The sequence below is a fragment of the Aphelocoma coerulescens genome, chromosome 1A (genome assembly GCF_041296385.1).
Source record: "Aphelocoma coerulescens isolate FSJ_1873_10779 chromosome 1A, UR_Acoe_1.0, whole genome shotgun sequence".
Classification (NCBI taxonomy): domain Eukaryota; kingdom Metazoa; phylum Chordata; class Aves; order Passeriformes; family Corvidae; genus Aphelocoma; species Aphelocoma coerulescens.
The window spans coordinates 34,994,997-35,012,687 of record NC_091014.1 but is presented as its reverse complement, the minus strand read 5'-3'; the positions used below and the strand labels follow the sequence as shown (position 1 = coordinate 35,012,687).

Here is a 17,691-nt window from a genome sequence, read left to right as displayed (position 1 = left end):
TGGATACACACCTAGTAAGTCTGCTGGATACACACCTAGTAATATTTTAAGAGTTTGCTGAAGTCGATAGCAGAATTTGTCCCAGGACAGCAGGGAGAGCAAAGTGTAGGGTCACAGAGCATAAAGAATTTTAAAGGGGTTTGCAGGATATGGCCCTCAGGCATGAGAAGTGATCTTTTTGCCACATGCAGCTGAGGAGTCTCAAACAAATGGGCTCTGCAATATTGCTCATACAAATGGCATTGGGCTGCGGAAGCATGGAGGAACCATTTCTGCAATACGCTGTCAGCTGGCGAGAAATTTTGCAGGAAAGAAAGCGCACAGCAGCTCCCAGCTGCCTTAGGCTCCAGGCATCAAACCTACAGGCAGCCTTGCTGACACTACATAATTGTCCACAAGTAGGGTAGGCTGAATGGCACCCCTTGAATCACACAGTTTCATGTCTCTGGCAAATGGAAAAGCAGACATCAATAGATGATGAATATAGTGAGAATTGTATTCTAATTGGAAATAAGACGTATATTACCTTGTACTGGATCAAATAACATGAAGGATTAAAATGGCTGTGCTGAATAATTGAGATCCCAGTTGTATAATTTTTCCTATCATTTTAAAGTTATGCCACGGAACCAGAAATATTCCACTAATAAAAAAAGGTTGCTCATAAAAAAGAAAAATATCAAAGAGCCATTAGTGAATAGGAACATTAGAGAGAGTAGCAGAATTTTCCCACTCCTCACCCCTTTTGTATATGCAAGTACTACTTTATAGGTTTTGATTCTTTTATAAAATTACAAACACAGAGAAATTCCTGAGAAGCAGCTAGTGTACTCACGTCAGACGTATGGTGATGCTGACAATTTCCCTTACTTTTCCACCCATCCAGTTAGAAAGAATTGGCAATACTTGATCACAGTAACAGCTGCATCCATTTGTACACTGGCAATTCAAAGCAGGAATATTCTTGGGGTTTAAGACAACTCCATCTGAAGGATCCCTTTCTAAATCTAGGCGGGAGTAAACAGATTCCTTTCTACCAGGACTGTTTGTCCCCAGTGCCACACAAAACAAGGAGCTGTAGCCACAGGCACATTCAAAGCCTCTGTGTCATATTACTAGTAGCTTGAAATTCAGACTATAGCCTCTTTGAAAAGATAGTACTTTTCCAGAAATGTTTATTTTACGTTTAGAGCTGTTATTGTTATTTCTTCTCAGTGGTGTAGAAGTCTAGTTGGAAGAGTTTTCTTTCCTCTGCATTGAAGCTGAAAATTCCTGGAAAGTCATGACAATATTCAGCATTCATGATTACAGAGACAGACATATTTCATGAAAATTGCATAGGCTTTTAATACAGGATTATGAATGAGCTCTAATGTTGAAATTATATTAGATTGGATTTCAGAGTGTATTTAACATATTTCCATACAGCAACCTTGGGATGTCTTTTCAGTAACAGTGATTATTACAGGCAGGCTGTTTTTTAAGAAAACATTAGTTCAAGGTGGACAGGGCTTCCTGAAAAATGTTGTACATCTTTATGGCTGATGTTTTAGTTGTTTTGAATTAACTTTTTTCACAGCCAGAATGAAACATTTCACCATATAATTCTTCATGCATGTCTTCAAACAAACCTGGAGCCTTTGCTGTGAATTTTTGAAACTGTAATACAATCTCAGGCATGAAAACTCTTTGTGAGCTGAAGCTGAGCATTTTGCCCCAGGTTATCTGGTTTCTCTCAAAATATAAATATTCTTAGGTAACATCTGTCTTTTAAAAATAGTGGTTGCCCAAGGTGATCTGAAGTCACCTCTAAGTACCAACCTGTGAACAATCCCAGGCTTACTCTTTTACAGGCCTCCAACAGTTGACTGCCCAGCCCACAGATCTTGATAAGGACAAGCTGCCTGATCAAGGGGAATGGAGTTCGGAATTTTTCTCTATATAATGACAAACACATTGAAATTATGCACTGCCCAGGAAGCATTTGGAAAGCAGAAGTCAGTGACTCATTGGGATCTGCCAGTACAAGCAATTTCTCTATGTGTCCTCATGGCTCTGGCCCCCTGGACCAGTAGCTCAGCTCTGCCATTTTCCCCATTTTTCCTTCCTTACAGAATGCAGCAGAGTCCATACTCCTGCTTTTGTCTGGAGCAGCAGTGGCCTTAAATGTAGTTAACTTGGCTCAAGGTAGATTAGGCTCAAGGTAACTGGGTATGTCTTGAGTGGTTCATGTAGTTGTCTCCTGGGGTTGCAGCCCTTGCCTCTCCATATTTACTCACTGCCATGAAGAGCACATGGACTATTGTGGGACGCCGATACTGCCTGCAATTTGTCTCTCTTTGACACTGGTGTTAATCGGGAGTAAAGGTACAGAAAACACTTAGATTTTACCAGTGTGAGGCAATGAAAGGCTTTCCTTTGAGCAAGTTTGATAGCTCTCATTAGTCTGCTTTAGTCACTGGAGAAAAGAGATGTGTGTTTCCTACACTGGTGAACACTCCCCTCACTTCTATACTGCTGGAAGAAATGTGTATTTTCAGGGCTAAAACAGTAATCCATTTACAGTGCATTTCTGAAACCAACCCTATTTTATTCATCTCACTTAAATGGTTAAAACTGTGAAACTGGATGCCCCAGGTTCTACTCCTAACACCTAATAGAGATTTTTTGAAGGGATGTTTTGAAGACATTTGAAATAGGAAGCCCTGCGCCCTATTCTCACAGCTGTTGTGAAACTCTAGGTGAGTCCACACAGATGTGGATTTTTATTGCAGTTTAACATTTCTAAATACCATGCTGGTTAGGAATAGCCTGAATCCTCTAAAACTGACTTTTATTTTTGCCCTCTAACTTGACCCATGGAATGCATCTACTAACTAAATATCAACAGGAAACAAATGTCTTCACAGAGGCAAAGTAGTTATCTATGGCAATTTTGGTTCGTGGTATAAAAACTCGGATGAAAAAAAATTCACATACAGAAAGACTGACATTTTTAAACAGTATATATGAACTCATGCATGGCCACCCAGAGGGATGGAAATGGCTGGAGACAGATGCTTTCTCCTGAGCGGATTCGATAGGGTCTAGGACACCGTGCCTTTTCAGCTGAGCTGTCCACAGATATGACAATTCCTGTACTCTTAGACAGAACAGGCTTGGCCAGTTAGCAAGGAGAAGCAAAGCTGTGCATCCCGCTCAGCCAGCCTCAGCCCTGCAATGCCACTCAGAAGGGAAGCAAAACTGCATGTAAACGTGCCTCCATTTGTACTACTAGTAGGAACCTATCACACCATTTCTTTCTTGCCACCCAATATCAACTTCCCAAAGAATAATTTCTTCTTTTTTTCCACTGATGACTGAGAAGAAAATCTGACTTTTAGAAATCTCCATAGCCTCAATTGTAGAATCATCTGAAAGATGAAATCAAATACCCAAAGGAAAGCAGGAAAACCTACCATCTCACTTGGCATCTGGGTGTAGGAAAAATTCTGCTCCACTATGACCAAAATGCTTTTAGATAAAACCCATTACTAGGCACTGTCTCAGCCTTTCAAGAAATCACTTTCCACTGTAAACACTGACTGCAGTCAACACAAAATATTTATTCCTCTCATCTGAGGATCTTCCACATGCTTTGAGGTACGTGAGTTCATAAGTGAGAATACCAAATATTATCCCTGTTGCATGTCCATCTGTCAGATCTTGGATGCCCTCGCTCAATGTCATGGTGTCAGTAAGGATGAGTGAAGCTGCCCTTTGCCCAGGGTGCTGTTTGGTTTAAAACACCAGATTTGGGTGTTGCTAAAAGCACCTCCCACCACCAATGTCCTTGTTTTCCAAAGTAAACAGTCTCTGGCGTCTTGTGACCTGAACAGCCCCAAGTGTCTGACCTTGAAAAACAAAAACATATTTCATTTGAAAAGAAAAATCTGCAGCCTAAATTATTTGAGGCACTGCTTTCCTTCCTCAGCAGGATGCTGGAATGTCCAGGCTGTGGTAGGAGCCGCTTATACACCACAGACATACACAGGAACGTATTTGCCCTCTAATGATATATTAGGCAATGGTTTTGAGTTGGCAGGCTACTAAAAGCCCTAGCCAAACAAAGATAAAATTGTAATTTATCAACAGAGAATACTGAATTCATGGTCATTGGTGACTGCTGGGACTGGTGGTAGCCCACAAAGCTGAAGTTGACAACACAAAGACAACAAATTCCAGATACTGTTTACACTTTTCTCAGCTTTGGGGGGGGGGGGGGGGGGGGGGGGGGAAGCTGTCTGAATTTTTTCCCCTAGAAAATGTTCAAACTAGGAACAAGATAAAATTATCACCTTTCTCAAAATCCAGTACAACAGGGCTCAAACAGCAAAAGTGTACGAAAATACTGTGATTGCAACTACCTTCTGCAGCATGTAAAGGAAGGCATGCAAACAGAGCAGTGGGGGTGCATGCACAGAGGCAGATGGGGCACTGGTTCACTAAGGAGTTAGCAGTGCTGGGCTTTGGTGGTACAGACCTCTCTTGAGAATTTGGTCTATGGCTTTTAGGACTTATATTCTCTGCACTAGTTATTTTGAGGACTAGGATTTTCCAAAGGCATCCTGTTCCTGTCAAAGATTTTAAGGATTCTTGAAAATACTTTATCTCAAGTATGTTGAGAAACCTTTCCCAGCAGTCCTTTTTATCACTTCAGATTCATAGGAGCTTTGTTTCACTAAAGTCAGTGATGTTAGACACATACCAGAATGAGGTTAAGATTTAGGACCTATTTCTACAGGGTTTCACAAGTCTGTGTTATTTTAATTGTCCCGAGTTAAATGTGATCTTAACAGTGCCGTGATGGAAATCCATGCACTTTCAGGCGAAGCAGAGGTGCAAACACCATGGGGCAAAATGCAAGTTCCTCTTTCCCACCATCCAGGTACCCTTCCATCTCCTGACTGATCTCTAGATGGAAACCAACTGTTCTTACAGCAAGGAATTCAATCTTCTCACCAGCTGCAGCACCATCACCACAGTGATTTCTGTGAACTGGTCCCAGCACCAACTAATTTCACCAAAAAAAAGCAGTGAACAGCTAAGAAATCACCAGGGATGCTGGCTGTTACAGACCTAGGGCAAATGTGAAGTGGAGTTCTGGAGGTGAAAGGATCTCTACACCATTACAGACCTTTGAAATTTCCCAGTCCCAGGGGTGTACTTTCATGGGAAGAAAAAGCTGTTTCAGATCACACCAGATATTTTCTGCACTGCCCAGCAGTTATACCTGAGGATGTTCTCCAGATGTTCGTGTTTCTATGAAACATACAATAATAAAGTTGTAAACTGGATGAGACAATACTAGAAATATAAGAACAAGGGCTCTAGGGCAGCCTGGAAAAACATGAACATTAACTAGCCCACACACGAAATCAACTTGTCCCCTTTAAGAGGCCAACAAAGATGTATTTTATTTGCTTTTCTAAAGAACTGCTACTTTTCCCAGCAGGTGGGCACACACAACTTGTCACGGTTCTTATATTGCCAACAGGCAATTGCTTGTATGTTGGGGAACAGATATTCCTTTCACCTGGGCATACAAGAAGTGAAAAGTACAAGGTCTAAGACAAGATGAAGCCACAGTTTAGACAGTTTTTATTCCACAGTGAAAAGAAAATAATAATGTGTCATTGTCTGGAAAACTACAAAGAGCAACAACTGAGAGTGCACTGGCTAAGACATCTGCAGAGTGAAATGTCTTAACTGTTTGCAAGCTGTCTAACAAGAGTAAGACTGGAATTTGCAAATGGAAGCCTGTTGTCTTTTCTCGTCTGGAACCATTTCTCTTTTCTGATGGCTATATTGGCTAAGAAAAATGTCTGAGAAGGCTGGCTACAAGTCCTAGGATGTCTTCGGGGAAGGCTTCTGAGTGTACTTTTCCTGCCTTATTTGGCTGCTCAAGTGGGTCCTGATCCCAAAAACATGTGGACATAACTGAGACCTTTTTGCTTAGTACACTTAATACTACACTGGTAGCCTGTGTATAGTGGTTTTAGGGTGTCACCTGCCTACACTGCTTGGAGTCTGGCTACTCCAGTGACTTCACTGGGGCATGTTTGCAAGTATTATCTCACCTTCTTTTTTTTTTAAGTGATTGTAAGAAGAAGATGGGTGCTGTCATGGCTTTGCTCTGAAAAGCCTAGCCCGGCCTTGTGGTGTATGACTTCCCTTTACAGTAAAGTGGGAGGAAGCCAGACTGGAATGTAGGTCTTCACTTATGCAGGATTAGACATTTTTGCAGGTTTATTGTGGGACCTGTAGGTGGCCTCATTTAAATAGTCAATAAACCAAGGAGTATTAGTTCAGTTTTCCAGTGTGCTAAGCAACATTTTTTTTTACTCTACTGAACTTGGAAGCTGACAAATTTGCTTCTGGTGCCATTGAATACCCTGCCATTCATTCTGTAAACAAGTGGGTATAGAGCACACTGATTGTAATGCAGAAAACGCAAACATCTGTTTTGTTTTCATCCTTAAATTCCTTCAGGGATAGGAAGAGAGAGGGAATGATTTTGAAATGCTGAGTTAGGACCAGAAAAGCAGCCTGTGTCATGTATTTCACATTCCCTCCCAGACCACGGATGAAGACAAGAGGACTGATGGCCATACAGTGACATTTTGTAACAGAATGAGCAATAAGAGAAAATGAATACATATCACAAATTCTATTAGAGAAGGTCTAACACAAAATCATTTCGTTAAATGGACTGCAAAACAAGCTTAACTGAATTAAGACTGAGACCATTCAGTACAACTGAGTACCAACATTTGCATCCACACTTGGCATCATGCTTGTGACAATGTATTCTTTGCTGCCACCTCAACAGAAACCCTGACTTATGATGCTGTCTTATTTACATGCTGTAGTCACTGTGGTAAGGCCTCAGTTTTAAGTACTTCATATATACACACTGGGGTTTTGTTTTAGTGTATGATTCCTGACAGAGCTTGTGAAAAAGGCTTACTATTCAAGTGCCTTTTAAATATGGAAGCCATAAAGCTACAACAGTAAGAGAATCTCAAAGCAGATGGTTAGTTGGCCTTAGATAGTGTGGCTGATCCTGTCACCACTGCTTCTCCCATCCTGTGGCCGGGGCACCCTGGGGAACACCAGGAGCAGCTGGGAGAGTGTCTCTTACTAGAAATTTCTCTAGTTTTGAAGTGGTGGGGCACACATGTGTATTAAGAAAAACTGCATGCCATGCACTGCAAGACACAGCCTGCCTTGATCTAGACTGGAGCACAGAGCCATCCCCTGTGTCTGCTGCCAGGGTAGCACCAGCAAAAGGACTGAATGCCTCCGAAGATCTGCCTTAGATCAGCACACCGCCTCTGGGTGCTGACAGACTGGCCAAGTTTTGCTGGGAGTACAGGGCAAAGCCACCATGGGGCATCCAGCTCTGCATCTTTCTTTAGTGGCTACAAGTTAGTATCTCATTTCTGAAATATCAAACTATTACAGTTTTGAGAGGGAAGTACAGTGGATGGGAGAGCCCCAAGGGATTAATTTTTGGACTAACAGGGATCATACTAAACTTGTAAAATAAGTGTGCAGTGTGTCATCTGGACACTTGGCAATGTCAGAGAACAATTAGCAAGGGATTTAATTTTGATGTAACTCTCTGGTTCCCACAAACACAAACATGGAAGCTGGTTTATAAACAGCCTGCAACTTCTACCCCTCCCTTGCACCTATCTTTTAAAACCCCCTGCAGGGTTGATTTACCAATGGCATTAACCTGCTGCCTGTGCAGTATTCCAAACCTTCATCCTTGGAGATCAAACTGGCAGAAACCTACTTACCAGCTACACTCCTCCACTGCAGACAGAGCCTGGGCACTGCAGGGCTCTTATGACATGCTTGACTGCCTGCAACCCACCACATCCCACACTGAATCTTTCAGAAGAGGCTAAAACTTCTGCTAAGGTAAAGTTGAACCTTTCTCTAAACAGTTCCTTGCCCTATTGGGGCCTGGGTGTTTGTGATAGTCTTTTGAAAGCTGGTAGGTGCAAGGACCCCCGGTACCCTGCAGCGCTGTGGCCCTGCCAGAAACCTACTGGACATAAGGCAGTGTATGTGTAATACTCACAGTAAGTTAGGGGAAAGCAAAGTAAAAGCAGTTCCCTAAGACATGCTGCAGTGAAGGATGCAAAAACCTGACATAAAACCAGATAAATAACAAAGCAGAACAGAATTATTTATAAAGAAATTTATTTTATATTTGTGTACAGCAAGTATACGAAAACAAATTTGATTTGAAAAATGTATATTTGATTTCTTAAAAGTATTGAACCCTCTTGTGGAAAGGTTTTCATTATTAAAAAGGTACAGAAGGCTAAAATTATACTCAAATAATATATGTGTGTGTACGTATATATATATAAAAAACAAGTGCAATTTTATATATATATAGTATATATAAATAACATGTGACTTACATGATTTTTAAGGTATCTTATTTAAACATCTGAGTAAAATAGAGATATTAGAAAATATAGTTTGCTATTTCTACAGAGTTTGCATTCAGTTTTTATAAGCATCTAGACAGTGCAAAATTTAAACATACAGATATATTCCATTATTCTATACATTGTGCTCAGCTCCCAAGTTTCCTCTGTCACAATCATCACCAGACTGAACCAAATTTGGAGGGTTCAATACTAGCCCTTACTAGCATCTTCTAAGAGCAATAAAAGGAAATCTATCTTACCTCGCACTGCGCTGTGGTATAGCTTGTGCATGAGAGCAATGCATTTCCTATATGAAATGATCTAACTCCCAGAGATCACATACACCTCACCATATTGACTCATTTCATTGCATTCCATATCCTGCAAAAATCAATCTCCTGTAGGACAGCATACATTACTGTGTTCTGAAGCTTAAGTAATATATTTCTTTAACATAAGGCAGGAATATACTGAAATTTGATAATACTTAAATCAAACAGCAATCTGGAGTTAAACCACATTTATGTACCACATTTTTATAGATGCTGTCTTTTTAATGTTTGTGTCAGAAAATGTGGTAGAGAAAACCTACTATTCTTTAAACAAGAGCAAGGGATAAAAGTAGTCCTTCCAGAAGAAATTGCTAAAACCTAGCAACACTAGGAGAAACTCGATTGCCTTGAAACACCAAAGGTCAATCTGCACAACCTTTCCTGCAGCTAAAGAGCAATTCCTTGCATGGCATCTGGGGAATACTTGTATGAGTAGGTCCTCACTACAGCAGAGCCCAAGCGTTTTAGCTGTAAATATTTATCATCCTTATTTGCATCTATTAAATGATAAGGTGCAGTATGTTTTCGTCATGTCTTTCTACTGTTGCTAAAAAAAAGGCAATTCTGACCATTCCTTATGCTTTCACAGTAGCTATATTTTAACTGAAGGGTGTTTGAACTTTAGATTCAAACCGCCACAATGTTTATTATCACTGACATAAAATCCTCACTCCTGCTTCCATAAAAAACAGTTGCTTTGTTCCTACCAAAAATAAAATTGGATCCAAACATGTTAGTCACAAAGTTTGCTAGTAAAAGTAAATACCGTATTAAGTCTCTCCGTGTTTAAAGGCAAAGTGGTGTTAGCAAATGCTGTATAGTATAGCTTAAAGAACAGTGTTATGCACAATTCTAAGTGTTAGCCAACAAAATCTAAAAGCAGCTGTGAAAAACATCTTATGGGACAGTGAATTTTGCTACACGAAAATTTCTGGGGCTGTGACAGGCGTTTTTCAAATTCATTTCTTACACCAACGCTGTCACTCATGTCCTACACCGCAATTGCACAAATTAAAGGCTGGATCTTGTATGCAGTATGCATCCAGACCAGCTAATCTTTAAAACTACGTCAGGAGGGTCTCCCTCTTTTTACTGCATTCATTCCTAAACTCCTTCTAGCAGAAGCTGTCATGTTTCTGAGTCCTTGTAGCAACCGACAAGATAAAGAGCCTAATGTCATACTTCATCTACTTCACTTTGCAAGTTTATCTCTGCACTTGCCCATATAATTACCCCCTGCAGATTTCAACTTTAATTCAGATTTGCGTTGCACTTGTTGAACAGGCCTCAAAAACAGACAAAGCCTCATTAGTAGCCTGCAAAAGTGAGCTGTACTAGTTAAAACCTAGATTTAAATACCAAACAAAGGGGAAACACAGATGCTGAGACAATGTTTACATCCTCTCAACCACACCCTTGAAATTTTGGCAGTAAATTAGCCAAAGGATGGTTTTAACATCTCATCCATCTCTTTCAGTTGGGAAGGAACAGCCATAACTACAAGTTTTTGCAAGGTGCGGCTGATGCTGGGAGATGGTTGAATACATACGACCAAAGGCTGCATGCCTCACAAGTCAGAACAAAGCAGAGATGTGCTAGGAATTCGGGATTTTCTTATGCCCAGAACTTTCCTATTAGACTGGAGATAAACAGAAGTCCCATTTCCCACACAAATAGGAATAGTGCTTAAACCTAAAGTAACACAGAATTAAGAAGAAACTAATAACTAATGATGTTAAAGCCTCTCAATTTAAAGATTCCCCAAAGCAATTCCAAAGAAAATAAGAAAAAAGAAAACCTGTGGACTCAGTCAATACATTTCTCAATCCAATTATACAGTAAATGCACTGGCAGGCAAGGCCTCAGTTCTGAAGAGGTGAGGAAGAAGAAGGATGGTGCAAAATGTTTTCATACATTTGAACATTCTTAGGATATAAGAGAGCAGGCAACTTGAAAACATTCCTTGTAAGCTGTGTGGGACCGATGCAGTTTTCTGCAGGCTTTGCTTCATCCTACAGCTCAGCTTTGCCTGTTTGGGCAGGACTGGCATTACTGCTGCCTTCTCCAGCGTTGCTCTTGTCCGCTGGCTTGAACGATAATGAAGCAGAGTTTGTGCAGTACCGTTTGCCAGTTGGGCGAGGTCCATCATCAAAAATATGCCCCAGGTGAGCACCACACTGAAACAAAACACAATAGAGTATCAATGTGTGTCTGTGCAGCTTGATGGCATCACTGTGGTGTTAAGCAATGACTAGCAGCTGCTCCCAAGGAAGCGCATTGGTGCCTACACGGCCCTTTCAAGTGGGATTTACAATCTACATTTATTTGCAGGAGTGATCCAGGAAGATGATCTTCTGAGATACCACAGATGCCTAAGACTCCAAGCCCAAATTTCCTGGGTGTTTCTTGTCATGCCACTGTGTATGCTTGGATGGACCACTGTCTCTGAGGAGCTGCCTGTTTCTGTAATGATCTCATGGCAGGATCTCAGTTAAAAACAGGGTGGTGAGGGCAGCACTGCCCATGTTTCACTTACTTCTGTAAGGATATCTGTGTAAGAAAGGGACAGCCTCAGCTCTGGGCTCTGCTCAGCCTTCAGCCATCTGCTATACCCCTTGGTGAAAAAACATTAAACCTTTTGGTGATCCTGGCAAGGACCTAGAGCATTGAAGATATTCTTTGGAGTGTGCTCTCACACTTTTTTTCCTTTCCCTTTCTATAGCCTGGCACTCTTCTGAGCATCAAGGTGCTTCTGGGTGCACTTCTTGCCCCTAGAGGGGATGGAGCTCAGCCTACTCAACTCATAATTTCTATAGTATATATATGCAATAGGGACAGGTGACTGAAAAAGACCTGTAGTGTAGATATGTAAAATATTTCTTAATTAATAATCTTTGTCTGGGAGTAATTCTAAATGATGCTGAATTTTGCTTTTTGTAAGAAATATGAAAGTACAAATGGTCTGCTGCCACTTTTGCTCTGTATGAATCATACCCAAATACTTGCAGTGCTACTCAGGATGAACACCACTCATCCTCTACGTAGGAAAGGTAACAGTCTTTTGCTTTACAAGGACTGCTTTACAAGTACAATATTTTGAAGAAGCTAACCCTGCTGATCCTTATTCAAAAATTAAGATTACTATCATTGCCCATTATGGCTGATAATTTATCTGGATAATAAGAACTTCTTGTAATTAGTCACTTAAATTCCACAGGTTACTTTTTACAGCCTGCCATGAGAAATAAAAAAATAAAACCTTGCACTGGAGAAATATTTATCTTGAACAGGGAAGTCATGCTGCTTTACCAAAGAGTCTCAGCCTTTCAAGTCAATAGCTGATCTCAGTGAGAGCTGGAATGATGTAATTGAGATCACAGACCTGCTCGTGGGCTCACAGTCAGACAGCAAAAATTAAAGACTGCAAATTATTCTTAACATTTAATTAATTCATAGTATTTCAAATACTTAGAGGCAACAGTGATTATTCCAAACTCTGAATGAATTAGTGATGGCAAATCTCTACCCTGTGGTTAATGTGTTGCTAATGTTCTCCTGCTGTTATGGCCTTTAATTCACCAAAACAGCAGGAAAAGTGTCTGTAGAAGCAGGCAAAGTCTTGCCTCCAGGTTAAACTCTCTCAACAGACTGAAAGGCTGGGGGAGGCTCTCACAGCAGCTAGGTGGGACAGACTTCTCATTTAATGACAGGTGAAACAATAATCTTCACTGCCTCCAGGAGCAGGGCAGGTAGAAACTTCAGTGTTCCCACCTGTAAGTTGCACCCATGCAGACACATCCCACGGCAGACTCCCTGCTCCTGAAGAAGTGTCACTGAGACAGCCATGGCAGTCCACCAAGGATCCCAATAACAACTGAGGGCTTCTAGACCATGGTATCAGCAGGATGAGCTCCCACAGGAAATGGAAAATGGCATCCATGACTGGGTTAAGCAGCAGCTGCTCAGCTTTGTAAGGAAGTAAGATAAAATATGGGAAATAAGCAGAAGGAAAAGGAAGTTGAATGGGACCTAGAGAAAACTAAGCTTCAAGTCTTCTTCCTGAAAGACTGCTGTCTTGCCACCCTTTCCTCCATTATCCACTGGTCATTCTTTTTATCATTTTCCTTTATAGTGAAGGTCCTTTTTAGGTTAGTATGCACAGAAAACCTGAGCTGTTTCTGAAAGTGGGGTATCTAAAAATGAAGCATTTCACCTGACTATAACCATACCTTTGGGGGAAAAAAAGTTTAAAAGTAAGTGTCCCAGAGAGAGTATTTTTCTAAATGCTCAGGATCCTAATTAAATCATCTCATCTCAACTAAGAGTGCTTCAAAACCTCCTGGCTGGAAGTGTTAAACAGATCTTTTCCAGACTAACATTTAACAAAAGATAAATCATTCCCTCCCTACTGGACAGAAACAGAACAAGAGAAACTGCAGAGAGAGATGGTCTGTAGAAGTAATATATTCATATACAGACTACAAAGACAATCTATCAAAAAGGCTTTCCTCACAAAACCTGAGAAGCTGTGTGAGAGTCCAAGGTAGTCTCATTACACCTTTTTGTGATGTCAGAATCACAGCAGGATTGAATTACTGGAAAATTTGTTACCTTTTGAGATTACCCCTCACCAAAAATTTATGTGGCGATTCTCTGTATAGAGGACTCTATAACTCACCTGCCCTAAACAGAAATGCAATTCAGTCCTTTGTATCACAGTATAAGAAACCTGACACTCATCTGAGATTACAAAGGATGAATTGACTTTACACACATAATAGGTGCTGACCATTTTTCTAGGACATATATACATGCCTGCAGAGCCTCTGAAAAAGAAACAATTATCTGTTGCGGCCTTGCACATAAATATATTGTGCAGAATGCACTGGGACAGTGAAATGGTTAAAGCATTCCAAGTATGTGCTCAGGAGCAGGAAACGGGTGGTCACTGCTAACTGTCAGCATGCTTGGATCTCTCAAGCCTCCTGGTTCTAATATGCTGCTGGGAGGCATGGAAAGCAGCTTGCAGTCAGTTGCTGTAGTCGAGAGTCCAAGTTATTGGTGTGCAAACATTACTCCTGTGACTACGGAATTTTATTCATTTCTACAGGTACAGATAGCAGCTAGAGAGACCATAGGGAAAGGGACTCTTTAACAGGACAGAGGAAAAAAAGAGATGCAACCAGTTTTACAGTATTCCTTAACTGCATTTGTATGAACTTCTACCTGTCACTAATCACTGACCTTTTAAATACATCTAGGGTGATGCGTTTCCAAAAAACTGTGGAAGTTATTTCTAAGATAATCCCATGGATGAATTTGATTAATACTACAGTGATTTTTCCCATGTGTTTGCTTTCTATAATGAAGAACATTCAAAAAGATTTTTTTATTCTCTCAGACAAGTGGGAAGGACTTTTAAAGAAAAATCAACTACTTTTTCATCTGCAAAGGATTAATAAGGTTTTGGGTGTGGGAGATGGTATTTCCCTTCAGTTCTAACCAAGGTCTGCCATATCAATCCCACTGCTTTGCAGGTTGCAGTAAAACTGCATTTTTTTTGCAGCTGCATGTGTGATTCACACTCCTGGAGCAGATACACAATGCAGCAGTATTAGCCCTGCTGAGTACTGGCTGCAAAGGTGCTCACCGCTTCTCAAGCTGTTTTCCTGTGTGATTTGATCATCTGTGAGGTTACTGCCCCAGGAAGCTGGAATAGCTGGTAGGAAGTTGCTATTGGATTACACAGCAACCTTGATCATATTTTACCTTCAGATTTTAGTTTTGCTTTGATTATATGGTGTCTGCATGTGACTGCTGCTAATATTGCTGGTCTCAGGTCTGCTAACACTATTTTGTTTGGCAACAGGTAAACGACATTCCCAGATTCCTTGGCCTGACCACAGGCTTCCTTGGGCTTCTCCAGGAACTCTGGCCATCCCCTAAAGTGTGTCAGCAGATACAGGCTCAGCAGGTTGGCAGTAAGCAGATTTGAGCACTATTCAGGCCTACTAAGCAGAGCTGAAGAGACTAAACTGCATTTTTGATTACGCCAGTAACCACTGGTGAAGCACGAACTTCCCAATCTGCAGTCTCATTTATACCTTGCTAGCAAATTTAGGGAAGTGGATATTCCCACATGGAGATTCCCATGGATCTTCTAAAGCATATCATCAATGTAAAAACTTCAGAATTATGTAGTACACATGGCAAACTAGCAGACATGCTAATTTGGCCATTAACATATTGGGTCAAATGCTCTATGCTGACTGAAGTTAATGGATACTCTTGAGAAGTTTCTTAACTCATTCTGAGCCTTATATATGAGGACTGACTGACTACTAAGGATGCATACTGTCAGGGATAAAAGTTACCCCCCCCAACAACACTGTCTGGAAGAACACCATATTATCACTGCCCAAATGAAGTTGCTGCTTCTCTCAGGAGGAGTTTGAGCATGTGGAGCTAGAAGACTGCAAGCTGCTGGGTACAGCTGCTGAATACCAATGCAGCAGCTTCTCCCTTTGCTAGGTAATGATTATGCCATTCCCTTCACAGAAAGGAGGGCAGCACAAAGCATGAGAAAAAGTAGAACAAGACAGATAATGGAAATTTTGGGCATGTTTTGAATGTCTACTGACTTCATTATTACGGCAGATGGGATTGTTTGAGGCAGCCATCAGAACTGCGCTGGGAATGAGTGTTGGGAATGAGTTAGCATGGATGCACAGTAATGTAGAGTGATGGAATCAGCACACAGACAGTCGCTCCACTGCTTTCGGCTTCTCTCAACTGCTCACGTGTGGAGTCAGTCAGACAGGCTCAGGCTCAGGAGCTCCTTTGAAGAGACCCTCTCCAGGAAGACTATTTTTGTAAACTCAGCACCGAGTCCAACCATTTACATCTGCTCTGTTAAATCTCACATGAGACAACAATGTGCATTCCAACGATCCCCTTGTGCCTTCAGCTTGTTCCACCCAGCTTTTATACCTACAACCCATTGTGCTCTCTCACAATGATTACTATTTAATAGAACTGAAAGGTTTGCAAACTTCATGGAAAGCACAGCACGCTGTAATGGTTTTTGCAGCCTTTGCCATTGGAATGGTCTGTGTGTGCTGCAAACTAACCTGACTGCAGGATATTTCAATCCGATGCATCCCATAGGAGAAATCATCGTTGAAAGTAATTGCATCGGGACTGATCACATCATAAAAGGAAGGCCAACCTGGAAAAGAGGAACAAGATAGGTAAAAAAAGAGGGTGTCTTTGTGGCAGATAGCATTGCAAAAAGCAGGACAGAATCACGCTTTGAAAAATGTTTATCTCACTCCAGAGCATGGAAATAATGAAATGGAGATTTTTTATTTCAAATCACTTAGGTACTTTGGTACTTCCCCCCCAAATACAAAGTTGTGTACAGAAAAGAAGTAATGTTGCCACTAGCTGCCCAACTTCCATCTCCACAGGAATTCCTGCACTCCACCACAAGCAGCAATAGCAGTTTAGCTCAGGGACAAAGGTCCCAGGTAAGTCAATTCAGCTTTAACCACCAGTTAAAAAAACCCCACAGATTCTACCCTGAAGACAAACAGCAAGGCTTTATGGAACACAAATGCTTTTGCAATATAAAGGTACTTTAAAAAAAGAGTTGTGAAATTGCAATTTGGAGCCCCAAAACATGCCTTAACCTTTGCCTTCACCAAGGCAAACCCCAAAGGGGTGTGTGCAGATACACATTAGAGGCAGTGAGATAATTATTATTGTGTCTCATGTCAAAAGAGTAATGAGTGCTTCAGATCAGACATGGACAGGTGGAATCATAACTATGCCTATATTAGACACTAGTGGATGGTCTGCATGTGGTCTGCATGCAGGATAAAACAACTGCACTCACTAATGCACATGTTCAATGCAGCTGATAGCTGAGCACTGAGCTGCATGACCTGACACCAGATGATGATATGTGTACCTGACCTACCAGTAATGGCCACTTACCAAAATAATGACCTTCCACTCTTTAACTATTCCATGCTAACTCTCCCCCTCTCCACAACACAGGTAAACAACAAGGCAGGTCTATTTGGTGACCCGGAAGATATCCAATACACAGTAACTTTTCAGCCACTCCACAAAAGCCGTCATAATGCTCCATTTCCTGAAGCAGGGTTCCCACATAAGCACCTGACAGGCTTTAAGGTCATGTCAGCATCTACCAGTGCCCATCTGAAATCTCACCAGCTATCTGTCCTTCTCATTCAGTCTCTGAAATATAACACGGGGAGGCAGCTCTTGCTCTCTCCCTGTATTACACATATGCCCAAGAACAGAGAATTTCCTAGTTTCTTCTCCTAATATCTGTTAAGCATTTGCTACTGATGATTTCATAAAATGACTTGCAATAAGCTATTAAGAAACACAGCAGCAGCTGTGAATCACTGCATGCAGATGAATAAAGGATGTATACAGCTTTCCATAAGAAAAGTGAGTAAAATTTTCTGTACAGTAAAAGGAGATGCGGAAGCTATCAACATTTCTGAATGCGGGTAGAGAAAATGTGTAAACTGGAAAAAGATCCATACATCTTCAGTTGTATCTTAGATTATTAAATATGGAAGAACTTTATTTATTTGGAAAATTTATTAGGATGTAAGCATAACCAGCATATTCTTTTAAACAAAGAAATGCTCAGAAATGTGTTTCTCCTCCTTTTCGGAACACACATACAGTAGCACTTCTAAGCTACCTGAAGGCATTGCAAGCCACAAGTCCTAAGCTCCCAAGGGGCCTACTACCACAAGTGTTTCCACGCCAGAACTCACTGCAGAAATAAGAAGAGTCATCCCCCTCTCTCCAATTATTAC

The 17,691-nt window shown here is 41.1% G+C and overlaps 1 protein-coding gene across 7 annotated transcripts in view; it reads right to left on the bottom strand.

Moving 5' to 3' along the window:
• Window positions 1-8,239: 8,239 nt before the first annotated feature.
• The window catches only part of MSRB3 (methionine sulfoxide reductase B3), an 86,304-nt gene continuing 76,852 nt past the window's right edge, over window positions 8,240-17,691 (bottom strand). For all 7 annotated transcript variants that reach the window (XM_068998622.1, XM_068998580.1, XM_068998575.1 and 4 more), the window contains 2 exons: window positions 15,958-16,055; window positions 8,240-11,004 (listed from right to left, as the gene is read on the bottom strand). In XM_068998622.1, coding sequence (XP_068854723.1) covers window positions 10,840-11,004; window positions 15,958-16,055 — 263 coding nt within the window. In that variant the 3' untranslated portion in view covers window positions 8,240-10,839. The remainder of the gene's footprint in view (window positions 11,005-15,957; window positions 16,056-17,691) is intronic.